An 18,402-nucleotide genomic window follows, 5' to 3' on the forward strand; every position below is an offset into this window, starting at 1 on the left:
TTAGTATGTGAGAAATTAGAAGTCTATAAGCCTAGTGAGAACCAACTTTTTCCATAGATGTTTAATTAGCACTGGTGAGTTTTTTAAAGTTCATATGCAGTTTTAGAAGTTAACAACTTTGTATCTGTACATAACAGAACAAATATGGAAAAGAAAAGGCAACATTTCTAACATGATGCAGATCACATATATCACTTGTGTTCTTTGAAATGACACAGGAGTCGTTCCAACTCCTCAAAAACATGATTACTTGTGAATTTTACTCTAATTCTTATACAAAGAGCTTGTTAATGGGAGTAGATGAAATAGTGAAATACTTGATCCATGTTCTATAGGTTGGCTTTTGTGGTTAAAGCCATCAGATAAGATTATTTTACAAAGCTTTGTGACCTTGAGCCGATACTTAACTTCTTTGTGCCAGTGTCCTCATTTATAAAATAATTGGTGACAGTAGTATCTGCTTAAAAAGAATAGTGTGATAAGTAAAGAAGTTAATTTTGGAACAGTGCCTGACACATAGTAAGCACACAATCCATGTTAGCTCTATGAGTACAGACAGCAGGCAGTAGCATCTTGCTAGAAGATGGTACTCTCAGATCAAGTTCATTGTCATGGGTTAGGAATAAGGAAATTCTTCAATGTGCAAGGGTACTATTCACCCATATAATACAGTGGTTAAGAGACAGCCACAATTCCTGATGTAATTCCATCAGGAACCGATTGAATGACACTGAACAACATTCCTTTTTAAGCACCAAAGGAACTACTTCTTAGGATTGTGAGAATTAAATAGGTAATGTAAACATTTGTTCTGGGTAATGCACTTAACCCGAGGTCAGTTTTGTTATTATCATCCTCATTTTACAGATGAAACAGAATCTCGGAGCCTGTGCTTGCTCATTATTGAGTGGAGGATGAAGCAGCAGAGCAGGATCAGAATGAGGCTCCCTGATGCCCCCCTCCATGCATGTCCGGTCACCTGAGCTCCTTTTGCATTTTGTGACTTTTCATTTCGTCACCAGCTCCCACTTCAGGAGCCAGCCGCTTTCCTCTCTACCCCAGAGTAGGTGTGAAAATGGGAGGTTTCTTGACCCTTTTGACTCTTCTCAGGGTTCAAAGAAAGGGGGTTAACATAAAATCGATAGCTGATAGGCTACCCTTGGTAGATCATTAGTAAATCACTGCTGTGAGGGCTGTGAATGTTTTTCCCTGCTTTAGGTTGAGGTTTTGAAATTGAAATTACTCTCTGGTCCTAGCAATCTATTTTTTAAAAAAAAGGAAAAAAAAAAGATATTTAAATGGTAAGTCTCATTCTGGCCAGCAGTCTTACCTCTCTCTTGAGCTTTCCAAGTTTACATATGGTGATTTCGAGAGATATTCTTTCATTTATTCAACAAATAGGTGAAGATGCTGCCCTCCTAGGGCTTAGAATATAAATTGTCTACACTGTAACCGTAATTAGTGCTAAATTGGGGACCCAGACCATCTAAGAATCCTGCGAGTCTTCCCATCTTTGGAGGTGGATGAGGTAAAGAAGAGAACCTGTCACTTTCTTCATATCCAGTTAAATTTCCATTTTAATATATATACAGTTATTTAATAATTATAAGGCCAGGTATTTAACAATGAATGAAATGCTGGTCATGGTATTCCAGGAATAGCTGCATACGGTTTATTTAAAGAAACTAAGAAGTTGTCTTTGAATTGTTATTTTTTTTTACTGTCACAAAGCTTAAGTAGATAAATTTGCAACAAAAACACACAGTATAAGGAACAAATAATAGAGTGGAGTCAAAGATGGTGAAGACCTGGGGTTGGGTTAATAAATTTATCTTGTCAGAAACAGAGTCAGAACAGCAGGAGGAGCTGGTTGTGTTTTTTGTCTTTTAGGAGAGTGAATTTTTAATCATTTTTGGGTGGAGGGGCATGATTTGTTAAAGATGATAAAGTTGATTTTAAACATGTTTATTGTGAGGTGACCCTAAGGCATCTGAGTAGAAATGTTTAGTGAACATTTGTATTTTCCTTGAGGTCAAGATGAGTGTTAGGTCTGACACCTCTTACTAGGGAGCCACGAGGGACCCAGACTTCCGTTTCTCAGGCCTTTAGCAGTTTCACTGTGGGCAGGAATCCCACACCCCCCAATCAGATGTTGCCATCCGGCTTTCCATCTTGAGAAATGAGGTGAAGGCAGATCAGACCTTGTGATTGCAGCCTCCATGGAACTGAGGACTAGACCAGGGCCTGGAAAGGGCAGGGGGGCTGAGAGCAGTGACGTGAGGGCCACATGCCCAGCAGCAGCCTCCTCCTGTGCAAATCGTTTTGAGGGAGTGTGTTGCTTGTACCCTGCTCCCTACCCAAGCCGGATTTTTCTGGCCTTCCTGTTGAGCTGTCAAGTGCCCTTCCAGTGAGTGTTTCTGCTCAAGCTAGGCAGAACTGGTTTTGGTCACCTGCATTCATGAACTCTGAATTAGGATCCCGTGAAACATATAAAGGGCTGGTGTTCAAAAGAGGCATCATAGTTGGGAATGGATTTTCCTTCACATTATTACTAAATGAATAAAATGAAGTACTACCATCTCCCCATGCTCAAGGTGATGCGTGAAATAGTGTGTTCATTTTGCTGAGCTACTTCATTGCTATGTGACCTTGGGCAAGTAACATCTCTGCTCGGATGTAATAAACAAATTCCACAGTTTCTGATGTTACCCCCAAATCTTCCCCTTAGTCATTCGTCTCAGGAAAAAAAAAAAAAGAAAAAAAGCTTCTCTGTTACCACCCTGATCTTCAAGCCAAAAACCAAATGGCCATTCCTGAACTCTTCCTTTCCATTGCTTCCCATCTCCCATCCATCCACAGGTCTTCTTGGGATGACAAAGGATACCATGACTGTCCTCTTCATTTTTGCCCCATCTCAACCACACAAATCCAAGTTACATCATATATTTACCTGTTGAACAACTTTTCTGTCTTCAATTTAGTCCCATTGAAATCTTCTCTGCTTTCAAAATCCTCTCTCCAAAAAGAGAAAAATAACTTTTAAGCAAGCTCCAGTTCCGTCCCTTGAAATCTTCTCTGCCTTTAAAATCTTCTCTCCCAAAGGCATCCTGAGTAATTCTTAAAATTGTAAATCAAACTTTGTCTTTCTCTTATTTGAATATCTTCCATCAGCTTCAGATACAACGTTTGCTAAAAGTATAAAGTCCTGACTGGCCTGCTAGGTGCTACATAATATTTGCCTGCCTGCTTCTCCTAGTTCATCTCGTCTCCATCACACTCTAGCCAACCTGGTCTCTCTTTCCCTCAAACAAGTCAAGCTTTTCCTGTTGGCATTGCTCTTCCCATCCCCTGGAACATTCTTCCCCACATTGTTTCCCTACAGGTCCTACTTCCTGACTATTATAGCTCTGCTCGGGTGCTTTGCTCCAAGGAGGACCTTCCTCACCACTCCATCATAGCATCCTCACACCCTCTTTTATATCATGGTATTTCTTTTTCATGGCATGTATCACCATATGAAGTTATCTAATTTATGTGTATAATTGTGTATTGCTGATCTCCCCCTGGAATATCAGCTCCATGAAACCAGAGAGCTGGTTTCTTGTCTTTTTATTGTCCACTGAGTTTCCAGTGCCTGGAAAGGTAATTAGCACGCAATAGATACATGATAAGTGCTTGGTGAATAAATGAATGAAATAAAGACTGAAGTTACTTAACTGTTTAAGCTTTAATTTGTTGTATGAAATGCCTTTTTCTAGGATGTTGGCAAGATAAAGTAAAGTATTGCATGTAAAGCACTTAGCACAGTGCTTGATGTATCATAAGTGCTCCATAAATGTCACTGGTTTTTGTTTTTGTTGATGTTAAGCTGACATTATATAAATTTATGTCAGCACATGATCCCATGTTATTTGCTTTCTTCTTTTGCATAGATACCAGTGTAGATGAGCAGTATTTAAAGAAACTAAAGTTGGAATTTTTGCTTACCAGATATCTGTGATAAATCTTATAGGCCATTATCAGAATCACCTGGCTGGCAGCCCTTTTAAACTCTTCCCTCCTTTTCTTAGGAGGGTGTCTCAGATCCTCTTGGTGCAGGGTAGCTAGACACTGTTTAAAAATTTTCGCTGGGTGATTATCAACATTCTCTCTGTCTTCTACACTGAAGAAAAGAACATGGAAGATTCTGATGTAATTTACCTAAGGCCCAAACCATTTCCAGATTTAAGAATGCTTCCCAAAAGCAGAGAGGCACGATAGGCAGTTATTGGGAGAGGCCCATGTATATTGGGGTCTGAGAGACAGCAGTTGCCCAGTTGTTTCAGAGACTGGAATGCTGAGGCCTGGGCACAGGAATATACTAACTAATGATGAGTTAACAATGAGTGACCTCGATTTCCTTTCAGGAATCATCACCAAATGAGACCTGAGAGACCAACTGGTAGTCACAAATGGAAGGGAAATGAGCTCGATGCATCATTATCCAAGTTGGCCTCTGGTCCTTTTTCGTATTAGGAACAAGATTAGCTACAAATTGACCCATGTATTTTCTAGAACATCAGGCATAGGTCCAGACCTGAACACAGGAACAGCCCACGAGGAAACCTCCTTCCTTTGGAGTGTAGTAACTATTAAAAAAGGAAATTAAATAGCCTGTGACTGCCCTGGGCCTGGAGGATCCCCTTAGGAAGCAGAAGCAAATCTGCTCCATTAACCAATCAATCAGTCTCTCTCCCACCTCTGTCCTGAATGATGTCTTAAGCGTTTCTTTCTTGGGGCTGATTGTTTCCAGAGATACACACAGAGGGAGTCCTTCAGTGACCCTTGCTCAGTTCTGAAGATTGCAACAGATTCTTTCTTAAAGTCTAGTGTAAAAACCCATTTCCTATTTGTATATATTTGTTATGTTTTAAAGATAAAATATGCTGTATGTATGATTATAAAAGATAACAATTTAACATATTCAGTTAAATGTTAGAATTTTATATTCTGTAGCCTGTCATTTTAATTGGAAGAAGTATGGCCTAATGGAAATGTTCAATGTTCTTTTTCTTTTCTTTTTTCTTTTAATCTGTTAGTGCTGCCAACTGTCCCTATTCAGAAATCAATTTGAATAAAGACCGTATTTTTCCAGACCGCTTAAGTGGTGAGATGCCTCCGGCTAGTCCGTCATTTCCAAGAAATAAAAGGACAGATGCAAATGAAAGCTCTTCATCCCCTGAAATCAGGTAATCAAAGAGCTAATATTAGATGTTTTGTTTCCTATAGCAATGTTTTCTTGGAGACTGTTGAAAATATACCTGACTGGCCAGGTGCGGTGGCTCACGCCTGTAATCCCAGCACTTTGGGAGGTCGAGGCAGGCGGATCACCAGGTCAGGAGATCGAGACCATCCTGGCTAACACGGTGAAACCCGTCTCTACTAAAAATGCAAAATATTAGCCATTGTGGTGGCGGGCACCTGTAGTCCCAGCTACTCGGGAGGCTGAGGCAGGAGAATGGCGTGAACCCAGGAGGTGGAGCTTGCCATGAGCAGAGATCACACCACTGCCCTCCAGCCTGGGCAACAGAGCGAGACTCTGTCTCGAAAAAACAAACAAAAAAGAAGAACAGATTCTGTGGCTTCTTCATAATCAAGACAGTGTATTTCTGAGTACATCACTACTTAAGGTGCCATGGCCACTCCTGGTATGAAAAGACACGGTCATCAAACAAAGTATCCCTGCGCAGTAGGCGATTGCTTAGTGGACACTTACAGGAGTAATGAAGACTGCCTTTACCACAGAGAGAGGGTGAGTCCTGGGTTTACTAGGAGCTGTTTTTGAATGTAGCCTGCAGCATGTAAGCTGCAAGATTGGAGAGATTCAAATTCTATTGGAACAACTGGTTTCATTTTTAAGTTTGTCTCCAGTTCCTTGATACAGTATCTCACTTAGAGTGTCTGATCATTTACTCACTCAGGAGGACCAGTCATTCCTGTAATAGGCAAGTCAAGTCCTATCCACTCCCCGAGTTTTCTCATATATTAAAGGGAGGAAAGCCTCTGTCTTGACTCATTTCCAGTACTATTTTGAAGGTGGAATAGCATTGACATAAATCATGAAGCATTAAAGCAAAGTATTGGCTGGACACCTATGGCTCACGCCTGTAATCCTAGCACTTTCAGAGGCTGAGGCAGGAGGATCACTTGAGCCCAGGAGTTCAAGACCAGCCTGGGTAACATAGTGAGACCCTGTCTCTATAAAAAATTTTAAAAGTCATCCAGGTGACCCTGCTATTTGTGAGACTGAGGCAGGAGGATTGCTTGAGCCCAGGAGTTCGAGGCTGCAGTCAGCTATGATTATGCCACTGCGCTCCACACTGGGCAACAGAACAAGATAGTGTTTCAGGAAAAAAAAAAAAAAAAAAACAAAGAAAGCAAGATATTAATGGTTTCATGACCCCAAAAGTAGTGCTGCCTGGAAGATTTTTTTGTATTCCGCCTTCCTTTGTCTGTCCTGTGGCTTACAAAATAATAGTGGCCAGTGATTGCCATAGTTGCTTCTTTGCCACTATCACCATCTAACATGGTGTGAGGATCCCTTTAGAATTCCCAGTTTATCAGTCTGTCTTTCTGTACCACCATTTTTGGTCATGATCAGAGATCTGATTAATTAACAGTGAACCAGTGAACAATAGCAGGTTCCTGGTTACGTACCCTGGAAGGAGTGGTGTAAGCCGTTACCACCGACTTTTTTTTTTTTTTTTTTTTTTTTTTAGTACTTTAAGTTCTATGGTACATGTGCATAACGTGCAGGTTTGTTACATATGTATACTTGTGCCTTGTTGGTGTGCTGCACCCATCAACTCGTCAGCACCCATCAACTCGTCATTTACATCAGGTATAACTCGCAATGCAATCCCTCCCCCCTCCCCCCTCCCCATAATTGGCCCTGGTGTGTGATGTTCCCCTTCCAGAGTCCAAGTGATCTCATTGTTCAATTCCCACCTATGAGTGAGAACATGCGGTGTTTGGTTTTCTGTTCTTGCGATAGTTTGCTGAGAATGATGGTTTCCAGCTGCATCCATGTCCCTTCAAAGGACACAAACTCATCCTTTTTTATGGCTACATAGTATTCCATGGTGTATATGTGCCACATTTTCTTAATCCAGTCTGTCACTGATGGACATTTGGGTTGATTCCAAGCCTTTGCTGTGGTACCACCAACTTCTTAATATGAGGCAAAGAATCAAGCCATCTATCTACTTTCCTGGGTGTTTATAATTCAGTCGAAGAGAAAAAAATAGCTTTTTGACACATTTTTAAAATACAAAATTGCATGTGAAAATACCAAATACACAACAGTATGAATATACAAAATGCCATTAAATGGTAAATTTTATGTTATGTATATTTTGCTACTATTAAAAAATGCAAAAATGAATAAACAAAACTGCCAAATTGTGAGACTGGTTTATTGGGCATCTGCTGATGCTACTCTTTGCCCCATAACAAAAAAGATACCCTTTCTCTAATCTGTTTTCTCTAAGGGCAAATTCCTGCTTCATCTCTGATCTGTCTGAAAAGGATTCTAATCACTGGGCTTCCTAAACAGCTGCTTCCTTCACCCCCTGGTACTTGACAGATTTCTCCATCCACTGACCTGCCCTGTAGGCCACCACCACGTTTCCGTTCTTTCTAAACACGCAGCCTCTCTTTATTGTTCTTTTCAGAAATTAAAATCTTCATGCTTTTTAAAATTATTTTTATTTTGAATTATCCAAATTATACATTAATACCTGCTTGTTTTTAAGTTTAGAGTGAACTACAGTTACCTCTATTAATATTTTAATGGTTTGTCCTTATGTGTTTCCAGGAAAGCATTTTTGCCTATGTGAATTCACACACATGCATGCATACACCTCAGTTTCATATAGTAGAATGTTCTGATTTAAATTACTTAAGTTGTACAAGATGTGTTCCTTTAAAAGGTCATAAAATGTATACACAGAACTATGTTTGCATATTTACTCTTTTTTTTTTTGTTTTTTTGAGATGGAGTCTCACTCTGTCACCCAGGCTGGAGTGCAGTGGTGCAATCTTGGCTCACTGCAAACTCCCCCTCCTGAGTTAAAGTGATTCTCCTGCCTCAGCCACCCGAGTAGCTGGTACTACAGGCATGTGCTACCACAGCTGGCTATTTTGTGTGTGTGTGTGTGTGTTTTTTAGTAGAGACGGGGTTTCACTGTGTTAGCCGGGATGGTCTCGATCAAAAAGATCAAAAAAGATCAAAAAGATGAAAAAGAGATCAAAGAGCCCTTCTCCCTTCCTGTTTGTCTCTTATAAACCTTGACTTTGAGTGTAACCCAAGGCTTGAAACATATCTTTAAGAGGTAAAGAAATACCCTTCCACTCATGTCCCAGTGGATTGCCTTCTTTTCAGGAAAATCCTGAGCATGCCACGTTACTAGTAATCTTCTGTTTTGAATTGTGTGTGTGCATGTGTCTTCCATCATTTCAAAGTGTGTCATTTGGTTATTGTGAAAATGATCAGAGGTGTCCATGTCTACCTAACCTTTGAGAAGATACTGGCAGAGCAGCAGTGACCTTCCTCTGGCCTGAGATCAGCCAGGAGTGAGAAGCAGTGGTAGGACTCAGTTTGTCCTAGTGTCATGACTTTATACCTCTCCCTAGATACCCTGGAGTCTTTTTCTTAAGGGTTCAGAGGTGAGTGCTCTGTAGAGGTGTTCATAGGCTTGAACTGCATCTTCTTGACTCACTTTCTGTACCAGCTTTGGCCAAAACTACAGTTTTAATATGTAGGAAATGTAAAAGAGCTACAACTTAGACTTTCCGAGTATTTATTTAGAGTTTTATATTTTTTCTTTCTTCTTCCCACATAACCAAGATGCAGTAAGTCAGTTCCACCTTGGATAAATCAGCAGTATACAAAGAGGTTGCCAACCTTTTTTCTGTTTAGTACTGTCTTAGTTATAGTTTAAGGTACATAAACCAGTGAGAGACCCTAAAACTTTGGAGGTAGTAGGTTGATGCAACTAAACTCTCTTAGGGGTTTTTTTCCTCCCATGCAACTTTAACACTTGGCTTTTTGCCATTGTTCTGCATGCAAGGCCATCTAAGCTCTTAATGTAGCTCTGAAGATTAGTTCTGTCTCTGATGCAGACCCAAGGAAGAAATGAGTAAGTAGTTGAAACCCAGCACAGCAAGAGCACACCATGGTGTTTTCTGTTCCTCCAGAAAAGAGCAGCAGAATGTAGTGATTAGGAACATGGAGCACTGCTTGAATTTAAATCTCGGCTTCCCTATTTGCTAGGTTTATGATCTTTGATGAATTACTCAATAGCTTTTTGCTTTGAATCTCATAATTTATGAGGATTACACAAGATGAAAAGTGCAAATATAAAGCTCTTAGAATAATGATTAATAAGTCATAAGCCTTCAATAAATGTTATTTTTTTGTCTGTTTGTTTGTTTTTTGCGATGGGGTCTCGCTCTGTCACCCAGGCTGGAGTGCAGTGGCGGGATCTCGGCTCACTGCAAGCTCCGCCTCCCAGGTTCAAGGGATTCACCTGGCTCCGCCTCCCTAGCAGCTGGGATTACAGGCGCGTGCCACCACACCCGGCTAATTTTTTGTATTTTCAGTGGAGATGGAGTTTCACCATGTTAACCAGGATAGTCTCAATCTCCTGACCTCGTGATCTGCTGCCTCAGCCTCCCAAAGTGCTGGGATTACAGGCGTGAGCCACCGTGCCAGGCCAAATGTTAGTTTTTATTGGTGTTGTTGAAAGAGGAATAGATTACTTTGTTTCATTATATGTCTTTATTCCTTAGGAGCGAATCAATTACTGGACCATTTGTTTACTTTTTTTTTTTTTTTTTTTTTTTTGGTGGGGGGAAGATTTTATTTGTTACTTATTTATTTATTTTTATTTTACTTTAAGTTGTAGGATACATGTGCAGAATGTGCAGGTTAGTTACACAGGTGTACATGTGCCATGGTAGTTTGCTGCATCCATCAACCCATCTCCTAAGTTTTAAGCCCTACATGCATTAACTGTGCTAATGCTCCCCTTTTTAATAATCACCATTCTAACTGGCATGAGATGGTATCTCATTGTGGTTTTGATTTGCATTTATCTCATGACCAGTGATGATGCGCTTTTTTTTCACATGGTTGTTGGCCACAAAATGTCTTCTTTTGAGAAGTGTCTCTTCATATCCTTCACCCACTTTTTGATGGGGTTGTTTAATTTTTCTTGTACATTTGTTTAAGTTCCTTATAGATTATGGATCTTAGACTTTTGTCAGATGGGTGGCTTGCAAAAATTTTCTCCCATCCTGTAGGTTGCCTTCTCACTCTGATGATAGTTTCGCTGTGTAGAAGCTCTTTAGTTTGATTTGATCCCATTTGTCAGTGTTGGCTTTTGTTGCAGTTGCTTTTCGGGTTTTAGTCATGAAGTCTTTGTCCATGCCTATGTCCTGAATGGTACTGCCTATGTTTTCTTCTAGCGTTTTGGGTTTTACATGTAAGTCTTTAATCCATCTTAGTTTAATTTTTGTATAAGGTGTAAGGAAGGGGTCCAGTTTCTGTTTTCTGCATATGGCTAGCCAGTTTTCCCAGCACCATTTATTAAATAGGGAATCCTTTCCCGCTTGCTTGTTTTTGTCAGGTTTGTCGAAGATTAGATAGTTGTACATGTGTGGTGTTATTTCTGAGGTCTCTGTTCTCTTGCATTGGTTTATATATCTGTTTTGGCACCAGTAGCATGATGTTTGGTTACTGTAGCCTTGTAACATTAATATAGTTTGAAGTCAGGTAGTGTGATGCCTCCAGCTTGGTTCATTTTGCTTAGGACTGTCTTGGCTATATGGACTCTTCTTTGGTTCCATATGAAGTTTAAAGTAGTTTATTTCTAATTCTGTGAAGAAAGTCACTGGTGGCCTGATGGGAATAGCATTGAATCTATAAATTACTTTGGGCAGTATGGCCATTTCAAGATATTGATTTTTCCTATCCATGAGCATAGAATGTTTTCCATTTGTGTCCTCTCTTACTTCCTTGAGCAGTGGTTTGTAGTTCACCTTGAAGAGGTCCTTCACGTCCCTTGTAAGTTGGATTCCTGGGTATTTTATTCTCTTTGTAGCAATTGTGAATGGGCATTCACTCATAATTTGGCTCTCTGTTTGTCTATTATTGGTGTATAGGAATACCTGTGATTTTTGCACATTGATTTTGTATCCTGAGACTGCTGAAGTTGCTTATCAGCTTAAGGAGATTTTGGACTGAGACGATGGGGTTTTCTAAGTATACGATCATGTCGTCTACAAACAGAGATAATTTGACTTCCTCTCTTCCTATTTGAATACCCTTTATTTCTTTATCTTGCCTGATTGCCCTGGCCAGAACTTCCAATACCATGTTGAATAGGAGTGGTGAGAGAGGGCATCCTTGTGCCAGTTTTCAAAGGGAATGCTTCCAGCTTTTGCCCATTTAGTATGATATTGGCTTTGTCATAAATAACTCTTATTATTTTGAGTTTGTCATAAATAACTCTTATTATTTTTAGATATGTTCCATCAATACCTAGTTTTCTTTGCTATTCTTTTTTTTTTTTTTGAGACGGAGGCTTGCTCTTTTGCCCAGGCTAGAGCTGGAGTGCAGTGGCGCTATCTCGGCTCACTGCAAGCTCCGCCTCCCAGATTCATGCCATTCTCCTGCCTCAGCCTCCCGAGTAGCTGGGACTACAGGCACCCGCCACTGCGCCCAGCTAATTTTTTTGTGTGTGTTTTTAGTAGAGATAGGGTTTCACCGTGTTAGCCAGGATGGTCTCAATCTCCTGATCTCGTGATCCTCCCTCATCGGCCTCCCAAACTGCTGGGATTACAGATGTGAGCCACTGCACCTGGCCTCTTTGCTGTTCTTAAGTTAAACTTTGAATAGATTGCTCAAGCAGGATGATTCCCATAATACCACATTACTCACCTGGATGTAATTTCCCACTTAGATTTTAACAAATTCTCTTTGCATTTTTCTTAAGAATTTACTAAAATTTGGTTGCCAGACATTATTTTTTTTTTAATGCACTTTGCCACACAAGAGACAATTTGCATCCCTGAAAGCAAACTCTGAGACAAGGATTTAATTGCAAGTGGTTTACTTGGGAGGTCAAGAAAATATCAGTAGGCAAGTGAGGAAGTGATGCAGGGAAGGGCAGGCAGCCAGAAAAAGCTTTGTTGTCACGCCGATTACCACCACAGACAGCAGGAACACAGACCTGCTGGGAAAACTCTGGGATTTCTTGTAAATACACATCTCAGAGTTAGCCCACCATAGGGATGAGGGAGCTGAACTATTGAAACACCAATTCCCTTGAACCACAGAGTGAGACTGTACATGTTAATTCCCCGGCACATCCTCCCTGCCAAGCAGCCAGAGCCCAGGGAAGTCCTGCAGGAAATCAGTGCAGGCAAGACAGGTGGATCAGGCTAGTGTGTGCTGAAGTGAAGCTGGGGGCTGTGGCACCAACCCATTACCTATTCCAGATGCCAGGCAGTCCCCAGAATGAGTGATGTGCTAGCATTGCTTTTGATTCAGAGCTTATATAATAGGACTAGCATACATTAACTGTGTGAGGAATGAATGTCCTTTTCATATCACATAACATTATTTTAAAGGTCACCTGCTCAGAATAGAGCCATGGGCAGCTAATGTTCCATCATACTCATTCCCAAATTTGGCTTCGTACCAGATCCCCTGGGACTTCCTTAAAACTCAGATTTGAGGTCCTATCTCAGCCCACCACATTCTTCCAGGCTAGAGCTTTGGAGTCTGGACTCAAATATTTATGTGAGCATCTATCCCCCTGCTCAAAACGTTCAGTGACTTCCCGTTACTCTTGGAATTAAGACCCTAATTCTCAGCATGGCCTACAAAGCCTTGTGTCATCTGGCCCCTGCCTAACTCTCCTGCTTTGTCTCTGCAGGCTCTTTTTTCAACCTATGCTTCAGCCACCCTGTGCTGAGATACCCCTTTTCCCTCTGTCTAGATCCTCTCTGTGCCATCTTCTAGCTAATCTCTCATTTTGGGGCATCAGATTCACTCTCCTTTCCTCAGGGAAGCTTTATCTGTTCATCCAGATTTTGGACCAAGTCCTTCATTACATGCTTTCTCATCACACGACCCAATGCCATTGACGTTCTTGGGTAAACACCTCTGTGTACTTTGCTTGATGATATGCTCCATAAAGGCAGGGGCCATGTCTTTTCTTCTTCTCCAAGTTGCCCTAACCTGAGCACACTCCCTTGTGTGCCGTAGTGACCTCGAACTATCCATCCGTCTTCCGTGGACAGCTATCAGTTATGTAGCCTAAGAGGCAATAGCTGTATAACCTTTCTGTTCAGTTAAAACTCCTACACTTTGAACTGTGAGATCACCACACCAGATATGTAAGGAGTGATTATTAAATGATGAGATAAATTCCCCCCAAACACACCTGCACTCTCTCATTAATTAGGGTGGGATGTCCCAAACTGTTGTTGTTTAGTTTCCTGGCCGACACAGAAAATGATATCACAGAAATGACAATGTTTGTGTCAAACACCAAAGAAATGGATGAGGCTGCCTCCCAGTCACCAGAGAGGGGTGCAGAGGGCTGCGGGGATCAATATCTCAGAACACTTGTACCTTAGGATTCAGGACATCCTCATCAGGAAGCTCTGCCCAATATTAAGATGGTCCCACCCTGAGTCCACCTGTAGGTATGCTGAATGCTTGGATCTCTTTTCCTACAGAGACTTGTCAAATGGATGTGAGTGAAGGGAAGTCCCAGTGGCTCTAGATAGAAATGTGAGTGCGTGGTACTTATAGATAGAAATGTGAGTATACAATCCTATCCGAGCGATCCATTTATTCATCGGAAGTACGAGGAGTGTCTTTCGTGCCAGTGCTTGCTGTGAAAAGACGCTTTCTTCGCTCTGGACAGTGAAAGCTCATCTCTGCCCTCACGCTGCTCCTAGAGGCAAAATGTTGAGGCATGGGCTCTACCAGTGAGTGGAGTAGCTTTTTCCTAGGGACTGATTACTTAAATCTCTGCATGTCTACAGCTGAGCAAAACAATATATGTGTTTCTCTATATATCTTAAGAAAACTGGGAGTCTCACACTTTGATTTACACCAGAATCATTTGAGATGCTTGTTAAAAATGTGGCTTTTGAGGCACTGCTCCCAGAGGTACTGATTCAGGAAATGGAATTCTTGTGTTCATAAAAATGAAGGAACAGGAATCTTCATTTTTTTTTTTTTTTTTTGAGACGGAGTCTCGCTCTGTCGCCCAAGCTAGAGTGCAGTGGCTGGATCTCAGCTCACTGCAAGCTCCGCCGCCCGAGTTTACGCCATTCTCCTGCCTCAGCCTCCCTAGTAGCTGGGACTACAGGCGCCTGCCACCTCGCCCGGCTAGTTTTTTGTATTTTTTAGTACAGACGGGGGTTTCACCGTGTTAGCCAGGATGGTCTTGATCTCCTGACCTCGTGATCCGCCCGTCTTGGCCTCCCAAAGTGCTGGGATTACAGGCTTGAGCCACCGCGCCCGGCCCAGGAATCTTCATTTTTTAACAAGCTCTCCCAGGTGACCGATGCAAGTAGTCTATAAACCAGGCTTTGGGAATCTCTACTGAATGAAGATACCCTTTTCAGGGGTAATACTTCACAGTGTGTTATCAGTTGGGAAACATCGGGCATCCATCCCACATAGCCGTGTTCTCATGAAATCTGTTCTACGGCTGTTTGTAATTGTGTTCTAAATTAGGTACTATCTCTATTAAAAATCACATAATGTTTTAAGCTCCCATGTTGTTTAAGCCTGCTAAACATCAACTACAGAAACCAATAAAGCATCTTTAAAATGCCTGCCAAATGCTTAGATTATCTTGCAAGGCAAATGCCCACTGCTTATTAACTGATCCAATGGCAGAAATCAGTCTGTTCAGTTCATTATAGGCCATTAAAATGGCTTCTCAAGTTGTAAGACCAGTGTTTCCACTACGAGAACTACATAGAGCGTTGCCGGAATTGCAGCCATCAATCTGGTTTATATTTTTAACACGAATCCAATTTTGCTAGTCACACCGAAAGCCAAGTCTGTACCCAGTTAAACAGATAGGAAAGCAAGCTAAGATAAAGTATGAAGCTATGAGCGTATATAAATCTATTTACTTTGCAAAACTATCACATCAAGTAGAATAAAATCAATTTAGAGCCAACCATTCTAAAAGATTACCAAAGTTAATTAGTAAACTTTGGGAAGTTGGTTTTTTGCCCCCTGAGGTCTTCTGGGCCGAGAGCTTGATGTTGAATATTGCTGGAAGTAATTTCAATGACTAGGCATGCTCTGGCTATTGTAAAACCTCTTCTCCCTTTTTGTTGATGGGTTCCAGGTATGAATTAGGAGCTCTGGAAGTGTTTTCCTATTCCAGCTCTTCAGAGCCTGAGTTAAATCTGTGTAGTTGTTTATGTACCCCAAAGAGTAGCTCAGTGTTTAGTTAAATTACTCACAGTTCTGATGCCAGCCACTGTGACACCAAGGCAACCATTCAAAATGCAAGGATAGGATGAGTGTGTTATTGTTATATGCCTGTGAAGTTGTTGGAACAATATTGTAACAGGATCTTATTTTATCTCCTTGAATATCACCAATTTCTGACTCAGGAGACCCTTTTCTGTAGAGTAGAAAGGCAGTGACATCTGTTCTCTTTTCCACAACAACAACAATAAAGTAATAGAGTCTCACTCTTAAGAGACATCATCTTTATTTCCCAAACCTCACCTTACTGGTTAAGGCTTTTCATTTAAGAAGAGGATTAATTGCTGACTGAATCTTTCCGGAGGATTTTTCCTTGTTATCTTGGTAATACCCACCTTATGTATTCATTATATTCCTTTTATTGTATTCTTTCACTGGCGTATGGTCCTTATGCTAAATTATAATTAAATAGGCCTGTTAACCAAAATGTTTTTATTCATTAGATACACAGTAAACCATGTTTACCTCTCCTGGGTGGTGTTTATGAAAACATAATTCAGTAAAACCATTGCTGTTGTCAAAAGGAATTGAATTTTAAAAGCTGTTTATTTGAATGTTGCTCATAGTTGCCCCACTGGTTTTATTTGCCATCTTTTTCCGAATCCCTTCGAAGGTGGTGACCTCCTTGACCTGAAGCTCAAGTACAGTCGCTCTTCATTTGTACGAGGCATTTTGGAGGCAGTTCAAGTATTCTTTTAAAGTTTCTGTAGAGTGTAACCCCTGAGATTCTCATTCCCTGATCTTTTTACCTGCAAGTGAGTCACAGCTCAGAAACTTAAAAAAAAAAAAAAAAAAAAAAATGCTGGGAGCATGCAAAGAGACATTCTTTTGATGGCCAAAACAGAAAAACTACATTTTCTTACAGCTCTCTGGTAGTCAGCATCCCTGCTTGTTACTGGGGAAGTACAAGTCTCTTTCGGTTCTGCAAAGGCCCCATGAGACTAGAATAAGCTATTTTGACAAGAGAAGGGTGAGGTTATTTTAAACCAAACCAAACTAAGGAGTGAGCTTTTACACTTGAGCTACGGCAAGATAGCCATGTCTCTGACGCTGGGCCAACAATAACTGTCAATCCGAGCTTCCTAACCCGGTTGGCAAATATTTCAATCTACGTTGCAATCTGCATCTGCCTCCTTTCATGCTGGATTTAAAGAAGTGACTGAAATCAATAAATCCCTAAATTGGGGCAAAATAATTTGTTTTTCAGTATTTTTTAACAGACTGGGACTAATTGAAACATAATTGGTTAGAAATTGTTTTTATATGAAAAATAAACAGACTTGAAGAAATACAGCTGCACATATTCAACTGCCATCCTATGCATTTACCATTCTGATGTCTGTTTTACTAATATTCATCACAAAGCATAATTACAGTAAGACAGTAAGACCTCTAAAAGGTGACACATAATTACAGAGAAAAAGAAATTGCTGAGTCATAAAGAATACATTTTTCCATTCAAGTGGATTCCACTATCTTAATTAAAAGCCAAAAGTATTGTTAAGATTTCACTATGATTGTATTTCAGTTCAATACAACTGAAATGTATTGAATTGAATTGAATTGAATTGCAACTAAAGAAATGTTGCAGTAAATGGCTTCTTGAAAATTTTGAAATTCCAAGAGAAATTGCTATTTTGCAGGTGCTGTCGGTGCCTATTATTTAATCTTCATAATACCTTATGTGGTGTAGTTGTCATCATCACACCCTCATTCTACAAACATGGAACCTCTTGGTTAGAGGCCACATAGCTAGTCCATAGCAGACCTGAGTTATAACCCAGGCAGTCTGACTGTAGTCTGTGCTTGGAACCATTACTCTAAAAGCTGTTTTAATAGTTGAAGAAATAAGGTTAAAGAAAACAGGTATCAGTAGATAATTTTATCCTAAAATATAAGTAATTTATAATCTAGGAATAGCTGCTGTGCATCATGCTCCTACTTAAGTGCCTGGCTCTGTCCTAAGCGCTTTCTATACATTATTTCATTCTTAACATGCCCCTCTGAGGTAAAGGATTTGTTATCCTTGTTTTACCAATGATGTAACTGAGAATTAGAGAAATTAAGTAACTTGCTGATGGTCACGTAAACCTAGTGAGTAGCAGAACTGAAATTTAAACCAGATCTCTTCACTTCCTAAGACCACATGTGTAACCACTGTTGCTGGGCTGCTTCCTCCATGTTAAGATTCAGGCACCCATCTGCAATGTGTGTAATCTCAATGTTTTGAGAGGGTGAGGCAGGAGGATTACTTGAAGCCAGAAATTCAGACCAGCCCTGAGCAACATAGTGAGACCCTGTCTCTATAAAAACTTAAAAATTAGCTAGGCATGGTAGCGCATGACTGTAGTTTCCACTACTTGGGAGGCTGAGGCTGGAGAAGCACTTGAGCATGAGTTTGAGGTTACAGTGAGCTAATGATGGCACCACTGCAGTCCAGCCTGGACAACGGAGTGAGATCCTGTCTCTTTAAAAAAAAAAAAAAATCGCACACTTGTGCCTAAACAGCTTGTACCCTCTTTTGAAAGGAAATTGTTGATAGTGAAAAATGTTGATCAAGGAAAGCAGGTCAGGAAATGTTTAGGTTGACAATAATTGTGATATTAAAATATAGCCTGAAAATATTTCTGGTTGTCATTTAAAAAAATCTGTCAAGAAGCGTATCTTTTACTATGTTCCAGAGGGTGTTGTAACGTTATCCCAGAGTTTTGGCATTCTGATATAATCATATTTTATCTGTAATTGGAAGACTATGTAGCTAAAATAACATTTTGCTTAGGAAGTTGAAATTCTAGAACAAGGATTTCATTTTTGTGTAGAGGAAG

At 40.5% G+C, this 18,402-nt stretch overlaps 1 protein-coding gene across 12 annotated transcripts in view; it reads left to right on the forward strand.

Moving 5' to 3' along the window:
• Positions 1–18,402, forward strand: part of L3MBTL3 (L3MBTL histone methyl-lysine binding protein 3) — a 123,646-nt gene that overhangs the window by 79,683 nt on the left and 25,561 nt on the right. For all 12 annotated transcript variants that reach the window (XM_015137467.3, XM_015137470.3, XM_078001196.1 and 9 more), the window contains one exon: positions 5,079–5,228. In XM_015137467.3, the coding sequence (XP_014992953.1) occupies positions 5,079–5,228 (150 nt within the window). The remainder of the gene's footprint in view (positions 1–5,078; positions 5,229–18,402) is intronic.

The sequence above is a fragment of the Macaca mulatta genome, chromosome 4, assembly GCF_049350105.2.
Source record: "Macaca mulatta isolate MMU2019108-1 chromosome 4, T2T-MMU8v2.0, whole genome shotgun sequence".
NCBI classification, from domain to species: Eukaryota; Metazoa; Chordata; class Mammalia; order Primates; family Cercopithecidae; genus Macaca; species Macaca mulatta.